General features: G+C 33.8%; 2 protein-coding genes across 2 annotated transcripts in view; one reads left to right on the forward strand and one right to left on the reverse strand.

Moving 5' to 3' along the window:
- Nucleotides 1–11,138, forward strand: part of LOC108781443 (uncharacterized) — a 101,005-nt gene that overhangs the window by 18,966 nt on the left and 70,901 nt on the right. The gene's annotated exons all lie outside the window — the stretch shown is intronic.
- The window catches only part of LOC108781454 (pleckstrin homology-like domain family B member 1), a 27,314-nt gene that overhangs the window by 3,554 nt on the left and 12,622 nt on the right, over nt 1–11,138 (reverse strand). The window contains exons 3-10 of the mRNA XM_018549413.1: nt 10,590–10,763; nt 9,071–10,283; nt 7,947–8,868; nt 6,460–6,830; nt 6,239–6,389; nt 5,759–5,984; nt 5,507–5,672; nt 2,399–2,528 (exon numbers count right to left, since the gene is read on the reverse strand). Of these exons, the coding sequence (XP_018404915.1) occupies nt 2,399–2,528; nt 5,507–5,672; nt 5,759–5,984; nt 6,239–6,389; nt 6,460–6,830; nt 7,947–8,868; nt 9,071–10,283; nt 10,590–10,763 (3,353 nt within the window). The remainder of the gene's footprint in view (nt 1–2,398; nt 2,529–5,506; nt 5,673–5,758; nt 5,985–6,238; nt 6,390–6,459; nt 6,831–7,946; nt 8,869–9,070; nt 10,284–10,589; nt 10,764–11,138) is intronic.

The raw sequence follows: 11,138 nt of genomic DNA on the forward strand, positions 1-11,138 counted from the left end.
AGAGAGAGAGAGAGAGAGAGAGAGAGAGAGAGAGAGATTGAAAATGATAAAGATAAAAATAATTAAAGATGTAAATATAAAAAAGGAAGAGACACAATTATCATTGGGTATGTTAAGTTACACCCCAACTATAGTACTCAGGAGTTCTGATTAGAGTTCCCACTTCCTTTTGACGAGACGAAGAGTTCCCTATAGTTAATAACAAGAGTTCCGCTCAATAAACATTTTTTTTACATTTTTTAAAAATGGGGTGCTAACTTTTTATCGAATTTCGAGGTGGAATAGTTCTGAGCGGCTTAATAGCTTCAATTTGCGATTGCCTAGAGTTCCGGATATGTAAAAAAAATTTTCGAATATTAAAAAAAAATTAAAAATTTTTGAAAAATTAATTTTTAGATACAATAGTTTTGATGATATTTTCTGCTTCTTTTGACGATACGAAGAGTTGTTTATGATTTTTAATGATATATGCGCTTAATAATCATTTTTTAATAATTTTTTAAAAATGGAGTGCTAACTTTTTAACGAAATTCAAGGTCGCATAGTTCTGATCAGCTTAACAGAAGTATTTTGTGAATACCTAGAGTTCTTGATACATAAAAAACATTTTTGAAGAATAATAAAGTTTAAAAAAAATAGTAGAAATTTTTGAAAATTTTTTGAGAGTACCGAATAGTTCTGAGTAGCGTTTCTTATAGTTCTCGACGAGTTCTATCGAAAACTGTCAGGTGAAAAAGCGATTGGACCAACGGTTTGTAAGATACAGCGACATTTGTAAGAAGATCAACAATTTTTAAAGTGAGTAATCTCGGAAACCGTTGGTCCAATCGCTTTGAGCCCTGATACTTTTCGACAGAACTCGCCAAGAACTATCCAGAACTCCGAACAGAACTACTCGGTACTACCAAAAAATTTTCCGATGTGGGACTTAGAAAAAAATTTAAAGTCAAAATTTTTTGGGAGTACCGAGTAGTTCTGATCGGAGTTTTGGACAGTTCTCGGCGAGTTCTGTCGAAAAGTATCAGGGCTCAAAGCGATTGGACCAACGGTTTCCTAGATATACTCATTCTAAAAATTGTTGATCTTCCGACGAATGTCGCTGTATCTTGCAAACCGTTGGTCCAATCGCTTTTTCACCTTACAGTTTTTGAAAGAACTCGTCGAGAACTGTAAGAAACGCTACTCAGAACTACTCGGTACTCTCAAAAAATTTTTCAAAGATTTCAACTATTTTTAAAAAATTTTATTATTCTTCAAAAATGTGTTTTATGTATCAAGAACTCTAGGTATTCACAAAATAGTCCTGTTAAGCTGATCAGAACTATGCGACCTTGAATTTCGTTAAAAAGTTAACACCCCACTTTTAAAAAATTATTAAAAAATGATTATTAAGCGCATATGTCATTAAAAATCATAGAGAACTCTTCGTATCGTCAAAAAGAAGCAGAAATTATCATCAGAACTATTATATCTAAAAATTAATGTTTCAAAAATTTTTAATTTTTTTTTTATTATTCGAAAATTTTTTTTACATATCAGGAACTCTAGGTAATCGCAAATTGAAGCTATTAAGCCGCTCAGAACTACTCCACCTCGAAATTCGATAAAAAGTTAGCACCCCATTTTTAAAAAATTTAAAAAAAATGTTTATTGAGCGGAACTCTTGTTATTAACTATAGGGAACTCTCCGTCTCGTCAAAAGGAAGTGGGAACTCTAATCAGAACTCCTGAGTACTATAGTTGGGGTGCTAACTTAACATACCCATTATCATTTATATTACATTGCTTTCGTTATATAATCTAAAACTCTAAGAACGTATCCAATAATTGAAGACTTCATATTAAAAATAGAAATATTTCACTGTTATTTTCAAACAATTATATTTATATAAAATTATTTCTTCAGTAAAAAAGAAATCAATAGTTCACGGTTTTCGCATAATGAATAAATACGTGACACAGATGTGTCTTGGAGCAAGAGAAATCCCGCTTGCGTGAACACTGAAAAATTTTAGGAGAGCAGACTTGTCAAGGGACCTTTCTTTGAACAGGTGTGCGATAAAATCCACACGAGCAAAAATAGAAACTGAAAGATAGACTCTCGCTTATACTCGACGTAACATCTTGTTGCAGTATCCTACATGTGTTTATATTTAATAGCGTTTGATTAAACGATGAAATATTTTTGGAAATCAATGTGTACGAATAAATAGTTTCTTGGAAAGGAATTGTAAACATTTCAAGTAAACGTTCAACATTCTATTTGCCGACATCCCAAAGTGAATTGAGACATAAACTTAAAATTTGATTTAATAAAATAGTTTAGTGAAAATAAATTATTTGTATAGATTTGATAATGAAACAGATTAATGAAATTAGTGAAATATGCTATACTCACGTTGTCATTTTGAAGCAAACTGTAAGAATTACTCAACGGTCCTGGACTGGGAGAAGTAAGTTCCGAAAGTTTGTTGGGCGATAATTTTTCGCCGTTTCCACCTTCTGCGCCGTCGGTGCTTCCGCTACCACTGGACAAGTAAATTTGTAATAATTGGTAATAATTATTTTTGCAATTATGTCGTTGCAAATCTTTATAATTTATTACATTAAAACTTTTAATAATAAAATTATAATATAAAAAATAAGTCTATATTTCGTCATTATCTTTTACATCTTTACAAATTGACATTAAAAATATATCCCAAAAAGTACAAAATTATGAAATTTATGAATAATTCAATTAGTGGCTCTTATTGTCATGTCGCGTAAAATATCGCAGTTTCTTTGATATTGTCGAATACTGTTTACACTCTTTATTTATACTTGATATGAAACTTCACGCCAACATATTTAGTGAGCGCTATTATTAACTGAAGCGTGAACACTGAATGTCACGAATTTTATTCGGCGTCCTCGTGAAAGGAACACGCGACGCACTTCGAAAACCACGGTCCTAGTTCCGGAGCTTCGCGAGACTGAAAAGAAGACGAAGCCTATGGCTGACTATAGCGAAAGGCAGGTATTATTAAAACCTAACAAGTACAAAGTGACTCGGTAGACCGGTTCGACGATACCACCGGCACAGCATTTAATTCTTCTACAATGTTAAATGCAGCGCGAACGATACCCGAACATTCCGATCTCGTTGCCATGCCAACCTCGGCCTTGGTTGACTAGAAACATTCCCTTGTTCCCAATAACTGACCTCCGATTCTATCGAAACTCGTTTCTGTAATTTTATTTTCCTATCTTCTTTCATTTAGTAATAGCTCTAAAACGAACAATGCTTCAAACGATATGTGCATTGTGTACTGTGTATGCACATACACAGATACACTTGCGCACGCACGCACGCACACACACACACACACACACACACACACACACACACACACACACACACACACACACACACACACACACACACACACACACGCATACCTCAAATGAAGAGTTACGATGATCAAGTACATATAGTTTGTCATGCAACAATTTATAATAAAATACACGTCAAAAAATGGCAGAAATATATTCTTTGACAAATATTTGTAATTTATAAAAGCTTTTCTAGTGAAAATATAAGTACAGTAGTCTAATCACTGAATTATTGAATATTGAATACGATATTATACAAAACTCCGATATATATTATAAAAATTAATAATATAAAATATTATAATAATATAAAATATTATAATAATATAAAATTACAACCGGAAAAGAGTTTGGCAAAATCTTGACATTTTATGTTAACTCATTTGACAATTATGATTTTATATGCAAAAATTATTAGTAGATATAAATTTATAATACATATACACACATGAATGAATCACATCACCTTTGAGTGTCACTATGCTGCGTGTATTATGCATTTACGTCGCGCGCGGAAATATATTATGACGTATTAAGGGTCAAAAGGTGAGTTTGGCTTGGTGAGTTTTTGCAACATATTCGTCTTGTTAGACTTATCTTAATTTTATGTATAGCGTACACATTGTATTACTATAATAATAATGCAATGTTTTTTATTTTATTTGAATTTATAATTTAACTTAATTGTTATTTATAGCTCTTTTATCTCTCTCATATATAAAATGGTTTTTTCTTATCTATTCTATTCTCCACATGATACAAATACTTTGAAGAGAATTAATTGAAATTTAGCTTTTTGTAATTTATATACTCGTATTAAATTATTCTTTGAAGAAGATTTTGAATCGTCTCGTAAAATTCAATCAATCAATCGCGTTTCGACAAAAAAGATAGTTTTCTTTCAAAAAGCAATGACTCACAAATAACGTTGGTGAATATCGCGCGCATGAGTTTCCAGAGGATGATAACAGTTGTCACAAATCCAATCTTTAGCGCACAGGTAACAACGATTACTAGTAAGAAAAGTAATTAGGTTGCATCCCGTAACTCTGGCCTCGTTTAGCACCATCTCACCCATTTCTCTAGGGTTCATTTTGGAACATTGTAACTACTGAATACACGTCTTAATTCCTTCCGTTGCTTACGACTCGTTATTCTTTATATCACGTTATAATGTTCATTTTTCACTGAATATTTCATCTTTCGTTGATTTTCCGAACATGACATGTTAATGCAAGTAGAATATCCAGAAGACACACAGTTACACGTAGATATCATATCACGCGATAACGCCCCGCCTACTACTTGGTACCACGAGAGAACGAAGACTCAAGCCGAGTGTCGATCAAACTAACATGATATGCGGCCCTCGCACGCAATCAGTAATTGCTCTTAACAACATCTTATATATTAACAATAATCTTTATACTAATAGTATAAAGATAAAGCCAAAAATTTCTCTAATTCCTTGAAAATTTTTTCGTAAAATACATACATTTTTCTCTCAACTTAATTTCTAATTTATTTATATTTTTTACATTATATGATAAAAATTATTTTTTGAAGAAGTGGAGGGTAAGTGGGTGTACTTAATCGTAGAATACTTCAAGTGCTTATTCATCTGTTGGCAACATTGAATGTGGATAACTTTGATTTTATATCGGATGTATAATAGAAGATACACTCAAACTACCACAAACTAATATACACGCTCGAGGCATGTCGATGAAAAAGGTTTCGTAATAAGCTTCAATCAACGATGGAAAGGTCGTCGCGATTAACTGCGATACTACGCGATAATGTACGCGTCTTGTATTACGCATACTTCGTGGTACAAATAACATATTATATTTTTGTGGCATAATAAGTCCGCTTGTAACGGGGTATACAGTTGAAGTACATATTTAAAATATATTTAAGTGTTATTATCACGAGAGAATGTAAATAAAAATTTTCAAAAATTATTCTGACGCCGTATAAAAATATATAAAAAAAATTATAATAAATAATAATACTTTTAAATTTTGAATTAATTAAAAAAATTTGAAGAGTTATAATAATAATAATAAAATTGTTAAAATTCGAATCATGTAAAAGTGAATAAAACCGAATTGTTATCATTGAGGCTCACCTTTCTGTCGGTCCAGTGGAATAACTGGAAGATTCTTCGCCAGATTCAACGCTGTTAAAAGACGCACAGTTCATTTTTCTTTCTTCCCACTGCGAACGGACTTCATCCTGTACGCGCCTTTTCAATTCTTCTACTCTACGTCTTTCCTCCGAGATTACTTGACTTCCTGGAAAAATATTAATATTTTTATGTTTGTTTATCCTATTTGGAATATATATTGTAAAATGTATTACAAATTGGAATAATTTGTACCTTGTTTAGCTAAATGAAGCTGCCGATTTCTTTCGATTTCTTTCAACGATTCAATCGTCTTTCTTCCTAAGCTGCCTTGATTATTTACGATGGGAGAATCATTGGTTACTCTGGAGATTCTGTCGAAGTCTTCTCTGCTTGGGGAACGTTTTTCTTCAGAACATTCAGCAGAATTTTGGGCCAGATAACCGAGTTCTTCGTTTATTTCTCGTACTCTATTTCGAGCCTATTATAATTACAATTGTTGATTAATTAACTATTAGTTGATGAATTAACGTCAATTAATTAGTAAATAATAAATTCTACGATATATTATCCATTAAGACGCAACATGCAGTATGAGATGTTTAACTAACTTCATAATTCTATTATTGTAGGAAAATATGAGAAAATTTGTAATCTAATTTTATCATGCTTAAACATGCATCGATTTTAGTAGATTAATGTTTCTCATACTCATTTTATTGTTACTTTACTAACTTCTTCCAATCGCTTCAAATGCCCCAATTTCTGTCTCTCTAAACTTCTAGCCTCTTTAGTCGCCGTGTTCTTTGCTTCGGACCGCTGCGATTCCAGATGAGTCAATTGCAATTTCCTGTTTTCGATCTTGCTTGTGAGATCACTCAAATATCTGCAAGAACGTTCATGTAATGTATATTTTAAGAAAATGGAATGTGATAGATAAACAGTTTATAGCATACCTTTGCAGCTCTTCTCTAGTGGCTAATTTACTCGCTTCTTCTTCGAGATGATGAAACTCCAAGTCTTCGAAAGCTTTCCTTTCACTTTCTAGAACATCCTGTTGCGCCGTTAACTTGTTGGCAATATCCTGCTGTATAATCTCATCCGTGCAATTAGTTAATTCATCCAGTTGAATACAAGCTTGCTGGGCCTTTTGAACACGCTGTTTCGCTTCGGCTTGCAAATTTGAATGATTTGCATTATCTTCTGCCATTTCTCTTTCCAGTTCATTTATTCTCATTTGCACCTCTATCTTCTCCCCTTCGTCTTGTGTGAGCTTCAAGGATTCCGATTCATGTTCCGCGGATACAAGCGCTTTCTCCAATTCGAGCTATTAAATAAACAACAATGATTCTTATTATCTTTAAATATCTATTTGTATTAATTTTTTAAATCTAGCTTTATTGAAAAGTAAAACGTTGGTGAGATAACCACTTACAAGATTTGTTATTATATATTGATTCTTATTATCTTTAAATATCTATTTGTATTAATTTTCTAAATCTAGCTTTATTGAAAAGTAAAACGTTGGTGAGATAACCACTTACAAGATTTGTTATTATTATTTTATTTTTCGTAGAAATTTTCGTAAAAGAAGAAGATTATGATTAATACGGCGATAATGTATACTTAACCACGGATGATCTTTCTGGTGCAAATATTAATCAAAAAGTTATCCTTTTCCCTATTTTTTATTTTTGAAAAATTAAATTTTAGAAGTGTTCGTTCAAGTGTACCGTTGTCTAAGATTGTAATGTGTGTTTCTTTATAAGCTGATACTCCTACTTGACCTCGAGAGTTTCTAAACATTGACTTGTTTTATTTTTGTCATTCCTTTATTATTTTGTTAACTTATTGGTCTGTAAAACTATATCTACATTCGACAAATCAATTTTCAAAATAAATTTGTTTTGAAATCAAAGATTCTTCTATTCAATTTCGCTTCATTTTTGCATGAAAAATTAGTTATATTATTGTTAACTATACTGTTGCATTCTGTATTACGACTGTCATACTAATATTAAATGAAAATTAATTAGAAACTAAAAAGATGATCTGATACTATAAAAAGAGTCTGAAGATGAAATTAGAGCGTGTACCTAAATATTAATTCGAGAAATGTGTTTAAACGTAGCTAACGGAAATTGTCTAAAACTTATCACACTAGTAATTTATTATTTATTATAAATATATATACACACACACACACACATATATATATATATATATGTGTATATATACATATTATAATATCTTACAGAACGAATACTTACAATTGGATGGCTTAGTATATTCCATATGCCCAGAAAGGGATAAAGAGAACAAATAAACAACTTATTTAATATATGGTACGCGTAGTATAAGATAACAGTGACAGAAAACTGTGAATTTATCTGTTCAATCTTGCTTGATTATTATCATTATTATGCTAGAATAAAATAATTACCTCTCTACTAATTTCTTCCTCTTGAATTTCAATTTCGGCGACACTCCGTTTCAAAGCATCCATGTTGCCAAGAATGTGCAGTTTCTCGTTTTGCAAAAATTCTATGTACTTCTTCCTGTCTTCCTCTTCCAATTGTTTCCTCTCTTTATCGGCTTTTACTTCATTGGATTTTGCGTTATCCTTTTCAGAATTGTTTCGTTTAGGAGTCACATAGACTTCTTTGGACTTTGATAGCATAGATAATTGCTCGATCGCCTCAAGGAGATCATCATTCGATATGGCCAGTTTATTTTCTATCATTTCGTACGAGTTTGACAATTGACTGTTTTTCTTTGGCATGGAATGATTCTGATTATTATTCTGCGTCGGGGATAATACGACGTTTTCGTAAATACTCGCGTTCCCATTTTGCGTCGTTTGCTGCGGTTCGATTTTTGCTCCGTTCAGTCGAATCGTTCCGTATGTAGACTGTGAGCCTTTGGTATCGTCATCAGCCTTCATGTAATTCCCTGTACCGTCGGTGTAACTGGTGCTCTTTTTATTATTACCAGTGATAACATTTTCATAATTGCTGCCACGAGAAATTGAACCTGAGAAGGTGTAGTTGCCATTCGTATTATGAGCATTAGAATATTTCGTCTGATGATTATTATTTGATGTATTTGCATGTGGCAATACTACGGAAGTGTCACGATTTTCAACTTGAGCAGATTGATCTCTACGATTGGCGAGCGAATTGCCATTTTGAAAAATAACTTTAGAATTTTGCACAGATACATTCTCGTATGACGAAATACCCCTATTGATTTGCTTAACAGTATCAAAAGAGAAATGCGGTTGATTTTTTGATGGGCTCTTCGGACTATCGAAAGAAGTATAGCAGAGTCTCTTATCACGTGGAAGAGATCCATTTGTTATGATCCTGTAAAATATTACATAAATATATACTTTATATTTTGTCTGTAAATAAATGGACTAAAAAGATTTTAATATTTAATATTACAAAAAAAATTCTACAAATCTCTTTAACTTTTTATTTCATAAAACGATAGAGAAAATGATTTAAAAAAGAATTAAAATAAAAGAGAAAAAAAATAAAATGTAAATAAAAATACGACAGTTACCGATTAGGCTGCCTCGGCTTCTCGATGGTGCTTTGTCTTTCGTATTCGGCACACATTGCCAAGATCTCCTCGAGCCTCATTTTCTCTTGCCTCTCGACCTCTTGCTCCCGCAACCTCTCTTCCTGCGCTTGTTTCCGCTTGGTCTCCGCCTCCCTGCGTTTATTCTCCGCGTCGGCTTGCCTTTCTCGCAATTCTTCGAGGGAGCAATTGCTACCGACACTCGGGGTAGGACTCTTGACTCTCGCGTAAACTCTCTTTTGCTCACTATATCTTGGATTTCGATTAAATGCCGGGCTTGGTGGTAGAATTCGCTTAACATTTGGATTCGAGCCGAATCCGTGAGCGTTAGACGGCCTTAGGATCTCGATGTTGGTATCTCCACTACTGGCGTTACAGATACTCGGATTCGATCCGTATTTTTCCAATTGCAGAAATTCCGTTGTAGTCGTTTTCGTGACGATAAGGCTTTGGCTCATGTCGAAATCCCTATCGACGAGATGGTCAAGTTCGTTCGAGCTCTGACAAGTCATACTTCGAGACATCAAGTCATCGCTTCGAGCGGTAACGATTTTTGGAGATGTCATTCCAACAGATGGAGATCTCGCGTTTTTATTGTTGTTCTCGTAATATGGTTTACACGTTTTTAGGTATGTTTCCGCTGAGTACATTTTAATCTGATTATGGTTCTGGCACTGCACGTTGACTGCATTATTCGATCGAGTTGGCGTACTGAGACGCGACTCCGATCGCTGACGAACCTCGTCGTGGTAACTGATCGAATTCTGCGATACCGAGTCGACGTTACCATTCATGGTGAAACCGTTCACTGGAGATTTCGTCAAGGATACCAAACTCGACGATCTTGAATGACCGAGGATTTGGTCGGCTGGTACATTCGTCGTGAGAGCACCAGCAGGAAATACCTTCGGCGAAACACAATTGGTTCTATTTTGCTTCGACAGCATCTCAAACTTAGTCAGCTTGCTCAGAAAACCCATCTCATCGTCAGAGCAAGAATTCCTGGGAGATTTCCGCGGTGCAACTGGTGGTTTTCGTTCTAAATGATGATTTTCCTGCTGATGGCCGTCAGGAAGAGTAAAACTTATCGGCGCCATTGAGATTCTCGAGTGAGGAAAGACAGATCGTAGGTGTTTAGCCTCGGCTGGATGATTAAAACGCATATAGTTCGATCGACCTATCGATAACATACAACCTGAAACATTTAGCGCCTTTTTATCTTCGTCAATAATTACAATAAATTTAAGTACATTCATACAACTTTGATTTATATATTTTTTATTTTATTTAACCAAATAGATTTTATTGGAGTATAAATAGAACAGAATTTTTTATTTCTCACGCAATAATATTGCTCTATAAATACTTAGATATATGTTTCTTAAAAAAATATTATTTTTATCAATACATGAAAGACCCCCTTCTTAGTCTACTGTTTTTTTAAGACGTCGGCACCCGCCCACTGGTCACGATCATTTGTATTTAGGTCAAGGTCTCTTACCTTGTGCGAGTCTCACTGGCGAATTTATCGGTACACCATCGACAAATGTATTGCCATTTATGGGGGACAGAGTGACCACACCATTATTGTTCTCGATAGCACAATGCATAGATTCGACGCCGGTACCGGCCACCAAAATATCCGCATCTCGGTTGGATCCAATCGTGATCTTACCTATGTGGCAAACGAAAAAAGAGAGGAATAAATTTATTTTTTAAATGAGAAAAGTCAAGAGGTAAAAAGTATTAAATTTTTTTCATTTCAAATTCAGTGACATTTAAAGTCATTTAGCTTTGAGAACCAGTTTATATTTTTCGAACGTGAGATGCGCAGGATAAAAAAAGCGATGCGAAGAAGATCAGGAAGCGTGACTAAATATCGCTTACGCGTGTCTTACGGTTGAATGGAAACCAGGCGAGCGTGTATGCATTCCGATCGAAATTCTCGCGGGCTTAGTATCGTACTTCCCAACGTAATGTGAGTTACATTAATTTTGGCATCGTGGTTCCCACGAGTATATATATATATATATATATATATATATATATA

This window comes from Cyphomyrmex costatus, unplaced genomic scaffold (genome assembly GCF_001594065.2).
Source record: "Cyphomyrmex costatus isolate MS0001 unplaced genomic scaffold, Ccosl1.0 scaffold815, whole genome shotgun sequence".
Lineage (NCBI taxonomy): Eukaryota > Metazoa > Arthropoda > Insecta > Hymenoptera > Formicidae > Cyphomyrmex > Cyphomyrmex costatus.